At 37.5% G+C, this 21,911-nt stretch overlaps 1 protein-coding gene and 1 long non-coding RNA gene across 2 annotated transcripts in view; both read left to right on the forward strand.

Moving 5' to 3' along the window:
* The window catches only part of LOC103462655 (uncharacterized), a 60,558-nt gene extending 52,284 nt beyond the window's left edge, over positions 1 to 8,274 (forward strand). The window contains exon 4 of the long non-coding RNA XR_533370.1: positions 8,081 to 8,274. This is a non-coding gene — a long non-coding RNA (uncharacterized LOC103462655). The remainder of the gene's footprint in view (positions 1 to 8,080) is intronic.
* A 9,801-nt stretch (positions 8,275 to 18,075) lies between these two features.
* Positions 18,076 to 21,911, forward strand: part of tox3 (TOX high mobility group box family member 3) — a 48,731-nt gene continuing 44,895 nt past the window's right edge. The window contains exon 1 of the mRNA XM_008405560.2: positions 18,076 to 18,904. Within this exon, the coding sequence (XP_008403782.1) occupies positions 18,803 to 18,904 (102 nt within the window). The 5' untranslated portion in view covers positions 18,076 to 18,802. The remainder of the gene's footprint in view (positions 18,905 to 21,911) is intronic.

Genomic DNA, 21,911 nt, shown 5'->3' on the forward strand with positions numbered 1-21,911 from the left:
TAAATTATTCATAAAAATTGCAAATCCAGCTGTAGTGATAGCCTGAGAGGTTAGTGAGATAACATGCATGAGCAAACTTCACAAAGACCAAGGAAGAAAGCAGACAGGACATAGTTTAGCTTTGAACATATTCAACATTGGACTGTTCAATCTACTACCTGAAAACGGAAAGAATGTGGCAATGATCCACTTAAGAAAATAACCTCAAACACTGAAACGAACAACTGAACAAAAATGGGTATTTGCAAGTTTCCTCTGCTCTCATGCAAAACACAGACAAGAAGTAGTTTCACCTCAMAGCAGAYATCTACAAATTTGCAAGTCATGCTTCCATGCTAAAGGTCGGGTTAAATATTAACTACAGGAGGAAGTAAGTGTTTGGAGCGCCCAGCAGAACAAATTTCTGGAAACCGTTCTAAAACGCTGCTCTCTTTCCTTCAACAGCCGAAGTTGTTCCTGTGCATAATTAAAGTGGAGCACAATGGAGCCGGCCGAGCACTTTAAAGCAGAATACAATCTCCAACTTTTGTACTGGCTTAGCATCCACACAGCACAGYGTGGTTCACAGGGGAACTGGTGGAGCAGTGTCAATCCAGCAGAACGTGTTGGAAAAGATTACAGAAGTCAAATGGCCTTTTCTCCCATTGTGGCTGCTAAACTGATCTTGACAGCCAGTCATAGACGCTGAAACTCCACACTGCCTTCACCCCCACCAAATCTATAAACTGAAGCACAAAAATCTTTGAGATGTTTGTCTGGGAGTGGTTGTTCTGAATTTCCCCTTAATCCACCCCCTCCCCGCCCCGACCACCTATTCATGAGTATCATAAAAGCTTTGCTTCTAAACTGTGCTGCATTACCCCCGCCGCCCCCCTTTTCTTTTTCTTTTTTTTGAGCCACAGTGGTCACTTGTCGCGTGATTAGCGAGCGAAAGACAGAGCTGAACTGGAATTAAAAACAAATAACAGCGTGGTAAATGACCTGGATGTTTGGTCAGAACAAGGAAAAGGGGGCAGAGTCTGTTCCAGGCAGCCATGCTCACCAGGACTCAGACAATGGACCCCATCGGCCCTGATGTAGCTTGACAAGTGAATGACATGCTGAATGGTTGCCATGGGAACAAATGTGTTGAATTTTATGCATGCATATCTAGTTTTGCCCCCTCCCACCCTCTTCTTTTTTTCTTTTTTCTTTTTTTTCACGACTGGGTAGATTTGACTAATGGTTTGCTGACTCTGAACAGTGTACTGGATGGGGTGCTGCACGGCCCTTTTTTTTTTTCCACAGCTCTATCGGACACTGTGGTCCAGCTTAATGTTAACGCCTCCAAGAGTCTTAGCCTGGCACAGCTAGAGCTCAGGAGGGAAGCATTCTGTGTGAATAGACAGCAGTGCATTAGCTCCAAGAGGAAGGGGGTTTCCACAGATAATGATCTAATAACAAATTCACCAGTTCACTTCGCTGGACTTCAACCCCTGCAGATTGCTTTGGATTTTAGACAAAGACAGCTGAAAAACCACATGCACTATAAACAGAACTGTTGGGATTTAACTACATCTCATGTCTGTTTACACATGATTCAGCCCTCAACGGATCTGGCAGTGACAGTCACCTGTCTGTAGCTCACCTGGTTTCATCTGAAAAATTAAGAAGAAGAAGGAAAAAAAAGAACTTCCGTTCCACAAATATATTTTTCTTTGTATGGTACTTTTCTTGAAATTAGTATTTATTTTATTTACCGTTTTATTTTATTTAGGTAAAGATTTGAGGGTTTTTTCACACCTGATAGTCCAGTAGACTTAGGTCGATTGGGGACCAAAATTGCAACATTTGCTCAATTTTCAGCTGCTGCGGTTCGCTTTCACACTGCACTGTCAAACGATCCAAAGTGAAAAACCTGTTCACTCCTTCACCTGTGGTGGCGCTGCACCAAGAATACCTGAAGGAAGCGGCACAAAAACCTCTGAAGAAGCACAACTTCCTTTTTAACAAAGATAAATGGACGTTAGCAGTTGCAGTATTTCTCTTTTGGTAAAAGACAGCGAGCCATTTCTAGTGCTAGACTCTTGCGTTTGTTTTGGTTCTATTGACCCAGAATGCCCTGCGCTGTGGTCCACTTCTCCAGTCCGCTTCCAGCCACAATGCATTCAGACCATTAAATGTTTTCTGTGAAGCAGGCTTTCAGACCTATATGACGTAAAGGTTTGTTCTTTTTCTGTTTACTCAATTTACTACAGTTTATCATTGTTTACACTGACTCCTGCCTTCTTTAATTTGTTTTACCAGGAGGGTCATGTAATTTTCCATGCCTCAATGCTTGTCTGTCGAACTTTAAATCAATCATCATCATGCGTTATTTTCCTCTATTTCTTGATTTGCAAAGGCTTATTTTCCTTTTTTAGGCTTTGAACATTGAAGTAAAATGGATTTTCTTCTGACTTTACCTACATTCACCATTTTTGTTTGCACTACAGACTATATTTTTATGCTGACAATCTTTCTAACTTGCCCGGAGCCCTACAAGCAAAACCTATGTAATGAAAAAATGGATCAATCCCAAAAATGAAAGTTCTTCAGTGAAACTTTGGAGCTTCGCCAAATCAGACGGCAGCTTTTCTCCTCTCTGCTTCTCTGGCCACACCCACTGGATCAGTTCGTAACAAAAACCATTCTTGCAGAAAACATTATTTGGTTTTTGCTTATGTTGTTTATTTATTTGCTAGCTCTTAACGAATGATTTAGAGGACAAGTCTTGCTTCAAGCCAGAACTTTGTCCATCAATTTGCCCTTTCATACCTTAATTATATGCTTGCTTTGTGCTTCACTGATTAAATGACTCAATCAGTTCAATCAATAACCTATTTTGAACTAATGCTGCTTTTGCTTTTTCTCTGAGGGCAGAACGTTTGTCTCGGACTGATTTCATATTTGAATCATTGACCTAGTTGCAACTCGGGGAGAATAGTAGGGTTGCTAATTGTTGTGCTTATTGACCAATATGACTGCTATTAGCCAATAACATATTTCCCTCCATTTTATGTGTTCAAACGGTAAAAGAACCGTTTTACCGTTCTTTTACACGCATTCTACAGTGTACTATTGTTACTGTGATATAAACCGTCAGAAGAGGTAATGATCAGTTTATCTCTGTACATTTGACTCGGTTTTATGTCTATGGCAGCGTTATTGCAGATTTCCATTGGGCTTCTAACTTTCCAACCTGAAATTTTGACTGTTTGTCATTCTTTTTTATTTTTTTCAACTTGGATCTCAGGAATGTCAGCCTCCAGGTAAAAATTAAAAGCACCATTAGTGCTGTACTCTACATTTTCTGCTCCCAAATATCTTTTAAACACAATAGTAGGTAGAACAGAAATATCTTTGCCACGTTGCCGTTTTTGTAAAAATGGTATTGCTTCGTACCACTCTATATTTTTTGGGGAAAAAAATCTTCTGTGTATTTTTCACATTTAAGCTATGTAATTCGAAATCTTCAGTTAACATCAAGACATTTAATTGGAAGATTGTATAAAAAGGTTGTTTTTGTCTGGGAGTACTTGGATTTGCTTTCATTATCTTTATACATTATCTAACTTATCTGTTAATGACCTGTAGGGACTTCAATTCTGATATGTGAACAATTGTGATTAAGTAATAGTTTCTTCTTGGCTCCATTTGTTTACCATTTTTATTAAAATAATATTTAGTACACATAAAACATTTTCAAATGAATGCTGACTGTACTAAACTCTCACTTTATACCAGTAAGATCGTTTTTAATGATGTCAAAAACTTCAACCTTTGTAGAGCAGGAGTGTTGAAACCAGAGTGGGAATGTTGGTTAATAAGTAACATATTGTTTGACGTGTTATCAGGGACCAGATAACTTATCTGAATCCTGTGGTATATTTAGCCTCTGAGCGTTGTTTGTTTCCATTTTATATGTCAGCACAAGGACAGAAACCAACGTTCAGGAAGAGGTAGCTCATAGAAAAGCAGAGATTCCCTCCTTGCACTGACTGCAGGTTAACTCCTAATGGAAAAAAAAAATACATTTTGAGTTGTCGACCATCACAAAGCCCTGCTGATGAGTGAAGAGAATTGCAGTCTTCAACAATACTTCGATCAAACGCCTGACACAATGAAACTGAACACGTGAGCAAAATAGCCCTGAGATTAAACTGACATCTGAAACATTTTTCCTACCAGTTCCAATTTATTATTTTCACTCCTGGATAAAAGAAAGCAATCTTCCAACCCACGATTACACCTCTGAAGAAATCATATTTCAGGTAAGGTAAGATGTGTTTTGTGGACAGGATGAATATCTAAAGTGCCAATCACAGAGCGTATACACTCAAAAGCCAGTAATGCCAAATCACACATGCTATTGCATCCTCCATCAAAAGTGGAGAAAAAAATATCCTTTATCAGCAACTAGATCAAAATCTCATACCTCTGCAATTTGCTCAGAAAAATACAGGCCTTCTCTTGAACAGCATGCATCTCTGCACATTATCTCCACACCACTTTACAGATAAAGCTACAAGATTTTTCCTGGACTTCATTTTATTTTAACTACAGTCATTAACTTGCTGATAGCCACATTAGCTCAAACTTAAACAGTACAAAGAAACCCATGAGTTTGTGTTTTTGTAAGCAGGTTGTTGCCAACATTTGGAAATTTGACATTTTTTAATAAGTATGTAGGTTTGCATTTTTATTTGCTGTTGTGATTTTGATATGCTATTTTAGATTATATTAATGTACCTGAATAATTAGTCTCACATCCAGACTGTGCTCAATCTGAGTGTGAGTGAAGTTACTGAAATAAATCATTTGAGTTCAACTAGCGTATGTGAACCGACTCGACAGAATCCCCCGGGAGAGTTGATTATTTATTTATACTTAAGCCCAATGTAACTCATACCTCTGGCAGATTTATGTTTAAAGTAATCTTTTGATTTGACTAATATGTTTCTTATGATGGAAAGCAATACTTTGGAGTGGTCCAGCCAGAACCCCAACTTTAATCTGCTAGAGAATTTGTGGAGAAACATGCAAAAAGGTCTTAAAGGGGTATAAATAATTTCTGCATGCCATGAAAATAAAAACTGACAAATTATTAATTTTTAAAACTCCATTTATACTGCAATATTACCTTTTGACAGATGCTTTGTTTGGTTCAATAAAAATAATTTGGTAACACTATTAGAAGGGGTGTGCATAAGACTGACATGACACTGTCATAAACATGACGTAACACCTGCCATGAACATAAAGAACTCTTTATGAATGTTTATGACTGTTGTCATGAAGTGTCATTCGGTAAATAATGGCATTTTTAATGCAAAGTTGCTCTAAAAGTTGCATTAAAAGTTCATTAAAGGTGCCAACTTTGCATTATTTTGTAAATTACGATACTTTAATGCAAAGTTGGCAAATTTAGTGAGTTTGTAGTTACTACACTGTTGCTGAATGATTAAACAAAAAAAATGTTACTACTACACACAGAAATAGGTATACCACTATCCCACCTTTGACTGTCAACTTTGGGTTTCAGTAACAATTAATTCAGACTTTGTTTTGGAAATATTGCGTCTTAGAAACAGCATTTATACCACAAATTTAAACCACTGCTGCAGAATTTACATAACTGCTACTCAAACATGGCAGCAATGAACCAATAACATCTGTTTAACTCATGGTGCACCAATAAAGACCATAGAAGAGCCACTCACCTCAGCATGTTAAAAGCTTGGAGGAGCTGCCAGGCAGGGTGGGCCAATCAAGTTTTTTGATGAATTTATCTAACTAAATATTTCAGTCATGCACTCAGTATAGAAAGCAAGTATGCATCATAGACGTGACTGCACTTGATGTTCCAGTTTAATTATTTTATGTTTGGATGATGTAAAGCTCATATTTACATAAATCGAGATACAGAAGCTGGGTGGTTCAGTAGAACGTGAGCACCATGTGCAGAGGCTGTAGTCCTTTTCCTGGGTTTGATTCCTGGTCTCAGGCCCTTTAATCAAACTTAATAAAATTTCTGATGACCAGTCTGACAAGCAAACTGGTCCGTCCTCTGTGTCTTCCCTTTCTTTGTCCATCATATTTCTTGTTTCTCTACTATTCAATGAACGCCACTTGTGCAAAGAAATCTACTAATTAGAAAAAAAAAAATTTTAAGACAAGATGTCTGCTTATCATGGTCAATGCAGTCAACTTGTACCCTAAGCTGTCTTTATTTTTTAAGTTTTTAAGTCAGAGTCAAAAATATTTTCTAAAGAATTTAATTACATATATATATATATTAGAAAGGGACATCTACAGAAGAATTGTATAATGGTTCCAGCTTCAGTTCCCATTTCATCAAGGGAAATTTTATAGTAATAGTATTTTTGTGTTCATTAAATGTCTTTTTGCACTTTCTAACAACAAAGTTATTAGCATATAAAGAACTTTCTCAGCAGCTGGTATTATGAACAACTTTTTTGGGGAAAAGAAATCATGACATCAGAATACAATTTGATGCCATGAAATTGTCAAATTGACTGGACTGCAGAGTGATGACTCACATCTGCAAAGGAAAACAACAAAACACACAACATAGATTTAAATGCTGCACCTGCTATTTATCAATTTGGATAACTTTATATTTTTTATGTTTCAGTCAAATTGAATCTGGCTACATTGACAACTAGGATCAAATTGAATCTGTCTATATAGTTACAGACAGTTATGGTTTTCAGAGATGAGCAATGTTCTTTTTTGAAGTTACTTAAGAGAACATTTCTTGTGAATTGGCACTTTATAGATAAATTTAATTAAACCGAGTTAAAATTCTGATGGGCAGTCTGACAAGCAAAGCGCTCCATCATCTGTGTGCTTTGGCTCTGGGATGCTAAATATTTTTGTTAGGTGAAATAATTCTGTTTTAATTAACAAATTTTAAGCACCACATATTTCTTCCAAAAATCCAATATGGATTTTATCTGCAGGGAAATTCAAGCTAATGAATATTTCCCTTTGATATTAATCATTGCAGAGATAGGATCAACACGATGGTGCTTGTACTGGTTAGCAACAACCACAGACGTATGAAGTCTTATAACAGGAAAAAGCTACATTTTTCTTTCACTAAATAAAACCTATATCCATCCAGTGCATGTTTTAGATTTTAAGACAAGTGTTCACGGACAGGACCTGTTTTAGAGAGATATTTTAGAGATACAAGTCATCTTTGGAACAAGTGTATGAAAACTAATCTACTCTTTAAGACCGTATTGATTTTCTATTTGATGCTTTTGAATAATTTGTTTACTTGGTGTCCAAGTGCAGCCACTAAGCATATAGTTACATCTCGAGCTATCAGGGCCTCTTTATGATGTTATTTGTTGCAGATGTGAGTTGTGTTTGCACAGACAGGGAGGGAGAAATCGAATGGAAAGAGAGGTGGGGAGAAAAATGTGAGGATTGGGAGGGGGAGGAGAGAACACGCCACTGAATGTCCCAAGCCATTAGAACAAGGGATATTTCTGGTTGACTGAGCAATTCATTCTCGACATGTCACATTGAATTTCTTCCATTATAAAACACTGCTGCCTTCTCCACTCCAAAGGCAGATTGCCTGCACCTATTTCACCCAGTGAAATATTGCTTCTCCCCTCAAACAATCTTTTTCATCCCAAAGTTGTGAAAAAGATTTTGAAGCAGTGATTAGTCTCTGCTTACAGTGCACAGAGATTTTGTATTACTTTTTTTTCTTCTTTAAAACAAAAACAGCTTAAGCTCATGCTCTCTAGAGCAAAATTGTCTTTCCCAGAATATGATCCCCCAAATGCACTTATCAATATGAAATGTACATACAATGATCATTTCTGATGTCCTGTCACGGGCATTACTGACGTGAGACCAGACAAGGCAGGAAAGACAAGAATCTATTTGTTATTGTCAGACTGTATGTGCCTTTGGTGCTGAAGTCGGAGTTGCACACTGAATCTATGTGGTGACATATGATGTTAAGAGGAGGACAAAGTCTTTTGGCTGAGGCAGTTTTGTGATCTCTCATCCTCAGCTCCAGCACTTCACAGTACCCCGATATGGGAAGCCTGACTTTGCTCTGAGCCGCCGACAGTTCTGACAGACCAGCAACTGAGATTGATGTTGCCCAGATAGAAAACAGAGGAAGAATGGCAATTATGTCAAGCCAGGAGAAACATGTGTCTCTGCACTGCAATACAATAGGCTCTTGCTGGATTGTTATCGTTCTCAATAACCCAAGGTGCGTTTGGGAGTAAATGGATTGTCTGAAGACACCATTTCTTCTTTGGTTTTCCCCCTTCTTTCTGTTCTCTTAGTTTATATTTACTTTTCTCAATCTTGCATGTAATTTATCTTGCCATTTATTTTGCTTGTCTATGATTACATTTTCTGTTTAAACAAATACACTGGCAGCTATTCCCATAAGTATGTGGCTCTAATCCAACTCGTATCAGATAGCTTGGTCTTTCTTTCCTTTGTATTTAAAGGAGGGAGATGAGCGTGATGAACATGTGGGAGCTCCAGGCATGACTTATATAAGCACATTTGAAGTGCTTTTATAATCAGCTACATATGCAGATACTACAGTTCACATCCCACTTGCAGAAAATTATCTCAGCACCATCATTATCGCAAATGTAAATTCTGCCACTCACACTGGATCAGTTCCATACAGCTCATAACCTCTTCCTCTGAATCACCAGCTAATGAAACATACACCATTATAAAAAAGTTTCACAAATTGTGGCATTGACCTTGCTCTTTGCTTGAATAAGAAAAAGTTATTGTGAGAGTCCTGAGACTTTCTCTCAGTGATTTCCACTGAAGGCAAAAGGAAACTAAGCTAAGGTGACGAGTCCAAACTTTTGGTTTGACTCCTCTCCCTTGTGGGGACTTTGCAATAAAAAGAAAAAGATAAAGAGTCTAAAAAGTGGGCTAACCATAATCCATCTTGTCATCTCAGTATTCATAATTTTACAGTGTTCTGAAATTAAGCTGATCTCATTTGGTTTGTGTTGTCATGGTTTCTCATCTGCATAGCCAGCTTTCAAACAGACAGAACAAGACAAATGAGCAAAGTAGTGCTCGGCAATTAATCAACAACAACATACTGTGTATGGTGATAAACGCATGACCAATAACATTTGATAATGCAACCAATAAAATACTCAATAGTTTCACTTAACTCCAGTTCAGATTGGAACAGTATTCTTGGGGATGTAGGCAGAGGAAAGTTTTTTGCCACTCAACCTCTCACTGCCAGCTAAGCATCAACAAACTCACTCACTCACTCTTTGGTTACCTAGCAACAACCTGTTGAGTAACTTGCCCAGTAGCAGTTTCATGTTTGTCCACCGTGCTAACTGCTTAAAAATTAAAAGAACGGAGTGGAGTGAAGAGAACAATTTGTAGAACAGCTCAACAGGAAACTCTGGATGAAACAAGAAAGGTCACGTCACCAGTTTGTCAGTATTACAGATATTTAGAAGCAAAAACTAATCTATACTTATCTACTAAATGAGATGAAACACCAGTCCTACAGCAAAGTTGTGGTAAAATCTACTTTTGAAGATAAAAAAAAACCCCCACAGCTCTCTTATGGTGCAAATGAGTTTGTTTTGAGTACAACTCAATCCTGACAAGTCAACTGAAGTGTTCAAGAAAAGAGAAAAGGGTAAATACCAGGTGTATACACACACTACACATGAAATTTCAAAACCATGACCATTTTGGGATTCTTTGGGATCCTTGCTGACAAATTCACAGGATTCAAATGTGCTATGCTTGGGGGAAAACAATAACATCCATCCATTTCTTCTTCTTGTTATTTTACTTTGCTTTCACAGAACAAGAATATTCTTGAGGACATTTACTGTTGAAGGAATAAATTCTGAAATTTTAATGAAGCTTTCGATTTAACAGCACTGAAAACATTATCGTTTATGAAGAATTTAACAACATACTTTAATGGGTGTCCAAGCGGATAGAGCTAGAAAGGGTGAGAGAGTTTCTCAGGAACTCAGAAGAGAACACACTAATGGAAATGAAAGTTTTAGGGGGGGAGACAGTGGATGGGTCATGGCTCAGATCCAGCCTCTTCACTGTTTCTTCTCCTGTCTAAACTCACTGTCCTCATGAGCCTCGTGTTTCAAAACTTAGCCTGGAACTTGGCCAAAAACGGTTTTTGTCCTTGCATAATTGCACAGTCAAAATAAGTTGCACAGCAGAAATATCAGTGGTGGAATTGGTTGTCAGGCGGCGCCATCGGCAATTAATTTAGGCTAGTTAACCAACTTGCTGGTCACATTTATTTAAATGAAGGTGTGAATCTGTAAAATGTTTGCTGTGTTGCCTTTAAAGGTCACATGAGATCTCATTTATCTGATAGTGGTGTGTTTTTTTTTTTCCTCTTCAGCAGGACTGTCTGGGGAAGCAAAGTGCTGAGAGAAATTACAGCCTGCTGGATTTGGACTGAAATTAACTGCTTGCAACAAATCAAAGATATGTCACTCAACCACGGACAAGCCTGAGTTAATTTACGAGCGGAGAAATGAGCCTCTTTCTCTTCCAGATTCATCTATATCAGCAAATGGCACATTTATATTCAGCAGAATATGAGGTTACATTTTGTTTTACACCTGTGTTGACATTTAATTCAAAAGACAATGGCCAAGAGGGCAAGTCTATTCTCAAGCCCATTTTAATGTATTTCAACAACCAACTGTCATAAAAATGAGCCGTGATTTTATTGTGATAATGGAAAAGTAGACTGGAAAAGTGGATTTGGAATTGGTTTGCACATAATATTTTTCGCTATAAAAATCAGATTTCCAGCCATAGGGAAAAACAAATCAAGATCATTTCTTCAGCTATTGAACCATGGAAGAGAAAATAGTTATTTTTTTTCTGTGTCGCTGGAAAATGATGCCGTGTACATAGTGTCCATCTTGGCATTTGGAGCACTGCTGGGCAACAGACATGTTTCTGTAAAAAAGCCAGCTTATTGAAGAACTAGAACATAAGAAAGGTCCTCTCTCATTTCTTCCACACGTTTGTCACTCACCTATAACTGTAACTTGGCAAAACATGGAGGGAAATCATTTCTGCCGTTTATTTGGCAAAGAAACCAAATAACTCTGTATCTTAAAAATGAAACGCATTTGCAGTTTACAGCCAAAGGCGTGCTGCTGGTTCGGCTGCGGTGTTATTTGTATGCACTGGGCAATATGTAGATTTAGATTTGTGTCTCAGGGCAAACAACCCTCAAGCAGCGTAGTATTTCATTTCATGCTGAGCATTCAGTTGCATGGGCAGCATAAATATTCATGATTCTCCAGACTCATGATATAAACATAAGAATATGGCCAGTGACAGGCATTACAGAATGGTCACACTGGATCAAACAGAATTACCTGTCTTTGATGCTGTGAAAGCAGCAGTATTATCACTGTGATTAAGGGACATAGTGGGAATAACTGTGATGAGACAGAAAAAGGGCTTGTTAAAAAATGCCTCTCTCTGTGGCTCGGTTTTATAATAAGTAGAGTTCTGACATGAATTGAGTACCGTACATTTAGACATACAAATGATTATCCAGCAAAAGGATCAAATTGTTGGGTACAATTTTATTCATTTTGTTCATATTATAAAATTATTTTATTTTTTATTTATTAATTTTTTTACATAGAACATCAGTTTTATAAAATGGACATTTAACGCCAGACTCTGTAAACATAAAACGTACCTTGCAAAAGTATTCATATTCAAATATTTTACTATATTACAACAACAAACTTCAGTGTATTTTAAATAGCAACAAAAATTGGGATGGAAGAAATTATTTTTTTTTTTTTGTAATTTGTATTCCTATTCATACATTTCTACTCTGAAACCTCCCAAAAATATAAATCAATTGCATTATTGATTATTGATTCCAGTCGTGTAGTTTAGTTTCAGTCAGCCTCGGAGGATTATTAGAGAACAACGATGAACAAACAGCATCACAAAGGCCAATGAACACAGCAGATAGACATACAGTATGGCACAACTGCAAACTATGGTTATCTACACAGCCTTCATCAGAGAAAAAGCCAAGAGGTTCACAGTAACTCTGGAGGAGCTGCAGGGATCCCCAGCTCAGGTGGGAGAATCTAATTTCTAGTTGTGCACTCCACAAATTTGACACTTACTACTAGCAAGAGACAAGAATAAAGCTACTTTTGACACAAGGAGAAGAAGAAGTCCAAACTGCAAAGTATATACATACATTCACTGTTGTGTTTGGGATCATTGTTCTGTTTCATCCAATAAACAACTGTTGAACTGATGTCCCAACATCTGACTGGACCAGTCAGCTACACAGTACAAAGGAGATCATGTTGACAAAAATAACAAAGTGCTCAGGTTCTATAGTTGTCAAACAAGCCCAAACTTTCACCTCTCCACTGTCATGCTTAACAGTTGTTAAAGGTTTTTTACCAAATATGATGCTGTGCATTGTGGTCAAAAATCTCTTCTTTAGTCTCATCTGTTCGATGGACCTTGTTTTTAAAGTCTTTTGGTCCGACATTGCAAACCTACGTTGTTTTGCCTAATTGCTTTTGGAAAGCAGAAGCTTTTTCTTCACAGTTGTTCCACAGGAATACATTCACACAGAAAGTCCCCTTACTCGATCTGTAGTGTTGGAGTTAGTATTTCTTGGTTTAAATAATGAATGTAAAACCCCTTAAAAATGTTCATGAAAACCGAGGCACATTAAATACTGGGTTAAAGCAAATGTCAGTCCCTTAATAGGATATAAAAATATCCTCTTCCAGTATATGGCTAAGAATCCAAGTACTAATTGGAATGAATGACGATTGTTACAATGACTAATGCAGTTGAATACGTTTATTGTAAAGTTTAGTGTGATCATGTGTTCTGTATTTTTGTCCAGTATGTGCGCACCGCTCTTTAGAAATCCACACAGACCTAAAAAAGACAATAAAATATTCAACACTGGGTCCATCGAAAACAGATGTTCTTTTTTTCTGTCTGAAATAATTCATGTATGCAGAACACAGAGGGTATTACTTTGAATGAAACTGAATAAACTTGGTCTGCTAAACCTATATAGACTGAACTTGCTTCCTAAAAAAATAAACCGCATTTCAAATTTGAAACAAAATATTTTCAAGGATGCGTTTTTGTTCTGTTTAAAAATCTACAAGTGGGGATATAACTGTCACATTTTTTGTTTGTTTAAACATGTTTGTTATTTGTCAGCTGTACTGTTTCAATTGTATCGATAATATTTATAACCAAGTCTGCTAAACCAACACAGGCTGCTCGAGCTTGTATTCTTGCTTGCAACCGTGTAGATGAATATTATCAGAGTAAAACCCAAAACATATGGTTTAAATTTACATAATCATATAAAACATGACCACATAATCTGGCACGTGTAATTAAATAAGTCTTTTCAACTTCCCAAACTCACAGATCTGTATAAAATCAACCATTTTAATAGCGTGCTGCTCAGGTAAAGATGCTAAAGCAGGAAAATATTTTATCTTCATTAATATTAGCATCACACTGGGATATTCATATCAAGATAACTGATTTATATTAAATATTTTCCAGATTAAACACACCTTTTAAATGTTTTTTTGTTTTTTTTTTTCTGTCAGTGCTATTGTGGCTTGTAAGAATAGTCTGCTTACAATTCAAGATGTTGAATTGTAAGCAGATGTGGTATTAAAGCAAAAGTTGTGATTATTTCAAGTTTAAATTGTTTTTTTCAATGTTTTTGGACATTTGAATGCACTGTTGACGGATGTTTGACTCTGAAGTTAATCACAAATATAAACCACAGCTTTGTGTTGAGATCTCTTAAAAAAGAAAGAAGCAGATAAATTGCTTTACGGCTCCTTTCTGCAGAACCCATAAACATGAGCTACAATAAGAGTTTTCTTTTTTCCATAATTCAATTCTCTTGGCTGCTTTCAACATTCTTTAAAAGTACAAATATGATAGTAAATTACATTTTTGAAACTTAAAGACAAAACCCCCCACAGATGACAGAAATTTGTGAAGGTGTCTTGCTGCCAGAATCACACACTATCACGTGAATCGGGGGGGTGCACAGTAAATAAAGATTATTAGGTTAATTAATTATTTTTGCATTATTACTCTTTTGTATTGCCATATAATTACTCTGTAGCGCTTTAATTGAATCTGAGCAGAAGCCAGGAGGAGATAATTTGTTTTCTTGTTGCCGAATGGCTCCAGTGTTTGCAGGGCTGAAAGGAAATGACATATAGCAGAAAAGCATGATTCATCTGGCTGAGACACTGACAGCTAAGTATCAGAAAGGAAATTAATTCTGCTCTCTGGCTGCAGAGCAAAATGCATTAAGAACAGGAATAAATAAAAGAACCAAGCTGCCTGATTTGGAAACATGTTGAAGCTCACTTATCTGATATGTGATGTGTGGGAGACTGTTTGGGGGTCTTTATATGTCTGTGTATGCTGGAGTGAATGAGATTTGATTGGTGGGAGGATCAGTGTGCTGTACGTAAAGACATTGCCTCATTATGCATGCAAGTGCCTCTATCAGGCAGGAACATGATGAAAAATAGTTTGCATATGCATCAATATGTCCATAATTACAGAGCAGATTTCCTGGCAGTTCTCATGGATTGTTGACCATCTCTAAGCAAGCACTGGAGAGCGTTCAAACGAGGATTATCTCCTGCAGCGCAGCACAGCAGAGTTTATCACTCTATGTCATTGATTAAGCTTGCATATACCACATGCCAACATCCGTACCCACTTGTGCAGGGGCTTCACTTTCTCATAAATACCACTTACACACATTCTCCTACAGACAAACATTTGAATTATCTGATTGTGTTCAAATATACGTAATCACACTGAGCAATGAAAATAGCTCGTTGCTCAAACAAGTGCAAATCTGAGGCGACAAATTGTGGTTGCTGTGTAATAATTTAATCATGTAAATATTGATTTAAACATGACTGTTTGAAAAGAAACATCTTATTTAGATGGCCAGAAGTAAATAAAGAAAATCTGTCATTTGCAGACAGCGATTAGGGGAAACGTGCTTGTGTTCGCTTATGGCTTTAGCATTGATTTTTATGTTTAATCTGACCTCTTCTATTCCCTTTGAGGTCAAAATGAAATATGTTAATGAGAAAAAACCTATTATGTGATCATTTGAGGAATAGTAAACATACAAATTTTGTATTATGCTCCCTTGAACTGGTTAGAATAGGTCCATAGGCTATGCGGAATATGTTTAATATATTCATTTTTGCACAATGTCATTCTTAAATAATGAGATTTCACTTTGCTCATTTCTTTACCTATTTTTACTTCCTTTCAGAACAAGCTGTTTTAGGGCGTCTTGTCACTTTAAATCAAAATAAGCTGCTGCTGGCCACACCCCCAACTCAATGTTTACACTCTGCACTTTATACATGAAAATGCACTTTAAACGTGTGAAAATGGCTGCAGATGCTCAGCTGTACAACAGTACATCTTGTATCTCAGAGTCAGAGTAAGAAGAAGAAGAAGTGGAGCCTCAACCATCAAGGATGGAGTACGGGGTTTCTGAACAACGAGAGACTCATCATTCTAGTACCAGTTGTACAGCACATCCAGTAGTAAAACCAGCTTACCACACGTGCTGGGCTGGCTAGTGAGTTAGTGCCCACTGCTTTTGACTTAATAATCAGAAGGGTTTTGAAAGGCTAATTTTCCAGACACCAAAAGCCATTAACATTTCCAGAAAAATGCTGGGTTGTTTTTGAAGCAATTAGATTGATTCTGAAGCAGCAGAGACCCAAATTGAAGCCCGACAGAATGCAAAACGTACATTTTGCATAATAGGTCCCCTTTAACTCCTGTCTTTATTTGCAGATTTCTTGCTGCATAGTTTTGCTTTTTCATATATTTTTTAGTATATTTATGGCATCCAAGGTTTTCAGCTGCAGGGTGAGAGATAARCCAGTTTGTTAAATCCATCGCTGAAATTTGCAAGTGTTTCACAATGTCAACTTCATAGAGGAAAGCAAACTGCAGTATACTGTATTTACTGCAATATTTCAAAGACTATAAATGTCACTTAAAATGGCGAAAATAATAATTGCTTCCTGGAAACACACTGATCAAGCAAATTACATACTTCCATTGAATGCAAAAATGGTGTCATACTATTGAAACTGAAAACTGAAACCTTGTTCTACATGATGACTTCATTTCCAGTGTAATTACTACAATGAAAAGCCCTGATTGGTAAAAACTAACCCAGCCAAATATGTCAGCTAAAAACACAGCGTCTCACACAGAAAGAATATCCAGGCTTCTCTGCTGAAATACAAGCATACCCTGTATATTGATTCTTACAGCACTGCACAAAGATAGTGAAGAAGGAGACACAGATGGAGCATGTTTTATTTTTGATTGTYTGGTTTCTAAACTGCTCAAAAACATGGGAATGTCGGTTTCAGTCATGTTTAACATCCACATTCTTTGGTTATAAATGTAGTAAAAATAATATGCAAGACATGATGTTTATGCATTTGTTCACAAGGATCAAAGTAATTAAATGCACAAAAATGACGATGGTGGTACTGTCGCTACAGTCAGAAACTAAACTATTCTGCAAGGTTGGTGAGGAAATCGGCTAATAAACGTCAACTACGCTGATTAAAAAAAAAGACTCAAGATTTTTTTTTGTTTGTTGTCACAACTAAGCCTTGATAAGTATACCACAAAGTAAGTTTAGTAAAGTTAAGCTTTCCTCAATTCAGTGTAAGCAGGTGGTTATAATGTTTTGTTAGCTCAAGCTTTGTGCTTGATGTTCACATTCGCTTGTGTTTGATGCTTCATTTCACATTTTCTCTGTTGGAAACACAGCGATCCCAGTGAAGTTCTTGAAGAAATTGATCATCTCAATACTTCTGTTACATAAATAGTACACACTAAAAGAGAAAATAAAGACGTGTGAGGAGTGTATTAACGCTGTTGCTAAATGTGAAGATCTTAGCTTTGATCTTTCTATAGAATAAATTGTAAATATACTTATTTCAATGCATTGTTCATGTTTGTCTTGGATGTAAATTCACATGCTTTCTTTTCTTGGACATTAAATCCACAGACATTAAAAAAAATCCTGTAAAACAAAAATGAGGCTACATGGTCGACTTGATTTATGGTTGTGATGGTGACGTGAGTCAAACAGCAGCTTCTCGCTTGGCGCTGTGAAGGGAATGACGCCTATCACTGACAGAGATTTCAAGTCGCCTGTGTATTTATCACACTTCTACTGAGAATCATGCATGTTTAGGGTTGTTACTTGTATTCTAACAAGTATTTGATGTTAATCTTGCTTGTAAGAGCATTGATGGAACACCAATACAGTATAGTGTATGGTATTTCTTTCTTTACAACATACTGCTGCAAAAACAAAAAATAGTTAGAAGTATTCTGATGCATTATATTTATGAAATATTATGCTAGATACTTATTGCATTAGTTTATTTGCAGTAGACTAGTCATCTGTATGCATCTAACATGCTTTTGATCATGTAATTACTCAACTGTTATGTAGGAGCAACTGCGTACAAAATGTTATATTTTGCAATATTGTCAGTACATTGTAAAACGTTGGCATATTTAAATTATTTTCCAGTATAACATTTGCATTTCATTTCCTCAATTGGTGCAAATGGACTGGGAGAGTGGTATGGATAATCCCACGAAATGGGAGACAGCCTAAATATTTAAATGTTATTAAGTGATAAAAGATTCACATATATGTAGTAACAGTAATCAAACTCAACTTTAAAAGGGGACACAAGGATGGTATAGACTGTAGCAGTAGGCTACTATGAACAGATGGAAACAAAACAAAAAAAAAGACGTTAATTGTGATTAATTTCCACGCCAACATGTCGCATGGACTTAAACGCGGTGTTTTCATTGGGAGTGGCTTGGTGTGTTTGGGGAGTGGCTGGCTTGTTCGCACATTTGCCTTGTTCATCAGCCGGACAGTCAGGTCAGGCAGAGCGGGGGCACAACTTGGATATCCACTGTACTATGTCAGTAATTGCCTCATCTGTGGAGAGCTGCTCGCCTTCTTCTTCCCCCGAACCCAGCGCCCAGCAGAGGAGTTCATGCGGACAACAGACTCCCGTTTCCTTTTCACCAACTATTTTCTAAGTTATTGGAGCGATAMACTTCTGAGAGGAGCACGAGCCGTATCTGAGTTCGCATCCGGTTTTGACTTAACTTTGCGCGTCTTGGTGCCACTTTGTAGCTGATTTTGTTTATTTATTTATTTTTTTTTCCTGCGTCCGAAAGGGGAGGGAGAAGGAGGTGGACTCGCGCTCAGTCGCCGGTCTCGTGGCTTCTTTGTATACAGCAGCAGCAGCAGCAGCTGTGTGTAAATGCATGTTGGTGAACAGCGTCCGCCGCTCTGCTCCGTGAGCTTCCCGGGCTCCGTCCTACCTTCACGCAGGCTTCCTCAGACATGAAGCGACTGCACCAGGTGTAGAAGAGGAGTACGGAAACTTTACCTGTCCCCCTCCCGCTTCCCCCCCCCTCCCCAGCTGCCGTGGTTATCCTCCGTCTCTCTGCCGCGCTTTCTCTCCATCCATCCCTCTTGCTCTCTCTGTCTATCTTGAGCGCTTGGATTGTAAAAACGGCAGAAACAAGCAGGCTACAACTGCGCGCAGCTGCCTCACACGACATGGATGTAAGATTTTATCCGACTGCCGGAGGGAATTCTATCCCCGGAGATCCGTCAAACCTGGACTTCGCCCATTGTTTGGGCTACTACAACTTCAACAAGGTGAGAAATCCCGTTTTTTGCGCGTTGTGTCACCACGTTGGTGCTAAAACCTTCAGTGCATCCCGCTGATTAAAGTGCAGTTAATTAGTTTCTTTAGAAGTTGCTCGTTGATCACTTCCCTTCCTGTTCAGAAACTTTGTTGCTTGTGCATCGGTGAAGAAAAACTGCAGGACAAGTGTAATGACGCAGTGTTACTTTTTTTTTTTTTTTTTTTGTTTGTTTGGCCTCATTGCACTACTAAACTCTGACCACAGGGATATGATCCACAGTCATGGGCGCTGTTGCTTTTACGGTTTCATGTTCCTCAACATCAGTGAAGGATCATTGCATCAGCACCTACAATACAGTTACAATGTGATGAAAAGAAGACACTCTGTATCAAGTGTCAAATGAACCGCTCACTTTCATGACCCTCAGCATGACGCAACTAAATTGCATGGTATAGAAATATCTTTCTGCCCCTCAGCTATTTGCAGGGTGTTTAACTTGATGTTAAGTGTTTAACACAGTTGTTATTAATGGGGGTTTGGCTTAAATTAACTATGTTGTATGGAATCATTGTGAGCAATGCACTGACTTATGCTTTTATCTAACACATTATTTCAGCTGCAGTTTGGAGTGAGGGTTAAATACTGTAGAAAACAGTTTTAGCTATGTAAGATTGTTTATAAACTAAGTTATTCACATCTCCAAATACACTGTTTTCATATTTTTGTTGCAGTTTAATTTGTAGTTGTAAGTGTGGAATTGATAAATCCAGTTTGAGACAAAATACATGTTATCTGCCTATGATAAGTTACATATCTATCTGGGAAGGAAAACATTAGGCAAGAAATTATTCATGCCCCTTGACAGATTTAGGTGTAAACTAATATTTTTAATTTGAAGTGGTCCAGCCAGATTTCTGACCTGACCTCATAACGAACTCTGGAGGCACCTAGAGATGAGGGTGATGATACGGAGGCCTTCCAGACTCCAACACCTGGCTCTCATCCTCAAAGATAAACTCTCAAAATAGCATTGGAAAAATCCCAAAAAGTTGGTCCGCAGTTCTACGAAGGTATTGTTGCTGTATTGCCAGTTACAATTTGTGTTGTAATTGATTATTTACGAGGCTATAAATCATTTTTGACATGCCACATCCTTGGAAAATTGGACTGAAACATGTCTGTTTTCTTTTTCAAAATTCATAATTGTATGTTTTGTACTTGTGTAGAGAGATGCCTGTCTCATTTCCTAGCAGAAATAGATAGATAGATAGATAGATAGATAGATAGATAGATAGATAGATAGATAGATAGATAGATAGATAGATAGATAGATAGATCTTATTAGTAGCTATAGAATAAATAAAGTATTAAAATATTTACTTTTGCTATTATGAGAAGCAAAAATTACTGTATGTGTTTATGAACAATACTACCTTCAACACATCCTGTCACAACACACACACACGCACGCACGCACGCACACACACACACACACACACACACACACACACACACACACACACACACACACACACACACACACGTCTATGCACTACCCCCAACCCAAATTATTCAGCCCATTTCGTGCAGCTCTGTTTGCTGCTCAAAACAGTTACCAGGTTTGTCTCACAGTTTCATCAGCTCTTTGTCGTGTGGCCAAGTTGTCATATGTGCCCAGTTTCATCATGTCTTCATCACCACTGAAAAACTTTTAACCACATTTCTTTGTATTGGTATGCATTTTTAACCCCTGCTCGTAAATTCCTTGGGAATAGAGAGTTTTTATTTTCCATCTGTATCTGTAATTGGCCCCAATGCAAAAGGAGCAAGGGTGGTGGGAAGGGAGAGTACAAAGCATGTGTTCATGGTAATTACATTGCCTTTTCACATTCGGACAAATGGGCCCTTCTGCATGCGTCCTTCAATTTATGTGAATCAGTTTGCTGAAAGGTAGCACAAGGCAAAGCGGTTTGTCATCCAAAACTGAAACATTACTTCTTTAATCTACTTAAAAGCTGTCACAGCACCTTTCTTTTTTTTTTTTTTTTTTTTTTGCAAACAGGAGAACTTTAAACTAGTTTTTACAGTTTTGATTTGAAAACAGGCACAACTCTCTTAAAATTCAGGCTCAGGAAATGTTCAGTTTTAATGGCAGCAGAGACAGAAGGGCCCAGAGGCACTTTGAAACATCAGAGATTCTTTTAAATTTACAGAAAAATCCAGCCCGAATGGCACAAACTTAATTAGGTGCTGCAGTCATGACTAATGAAGCTGCTGTTTTTTTGGCACGGAGATGAAGGGGAAACAGAGGTACTAGAGGGAAACATGTCACATCTTTACTCAGCTTATTAATGCTCGTATAATAAATTGAAAAGGCAAAAATATTATAGAGTTAAGTGTAGGATTGGAATACAACACTTTGGTTTTTCCTTTAAGCTCTAGAACTGTACTGGGTTTGGTTGGAAGGAAGGGTTTTCATAAGAGAGTCCATTTCTATTGAACTACCTTATATTCATATAAAACATGAAAGAGCATACGCCCTCTCAGGAAGTTATGTCATTTTCAATTTACTTGATCATGATTTCTTGTTTTTATTACTCCCTGGTTTCCGCTCATATCTTGTTTTTGTCAAAAAGTGTTATGATCATTGTCTTACTATATACATATGCGTGTGTGTGTGTGTGTGTGTGTTTGTTTAAACCTTTGGTTCTGCTTTGTCTCAGTTGTTTTCCTAAAGATGTTGTTTGTACAAGGCTGCTGAGGTTTTGTGGTTTATCCGACAAACTTCTCTGTCACTCAAAGACAAAGAGTTGGTTGGGTTCGGCTGGTTTTTCTTTAGAGTAAAATGATGCTGACTTTACTGCTTTCATGAAAGAGCCTCGGTGTTATTCTCAATTTTATGGCCATCTGGTTGTTTTTTCAAGGTTTTAATAATGTTTCAAATACTGTATCCATTTATTGCTGAGCTTTCATTAGCTCCAGGCGCCAAGAAATTACCAACAGATGTTTATATAAAC

The sequence above is a fragment of the Poecilia reticulata genome, linkage group LG3 (genome assembly GCF_000633615.1).
Source record: "Poecilia reticulata strain Guanapo linkage group LG3, Guppy_female_1.0+MT, whole genome shotgun sequence".
NCBI classification, from domain to species: Eukaryota; Metazoa; Chordata; class Actinopteri; order Cyprinodontiformes; family Poeciliidae; genus Poecilia; species Poecilia reticulata.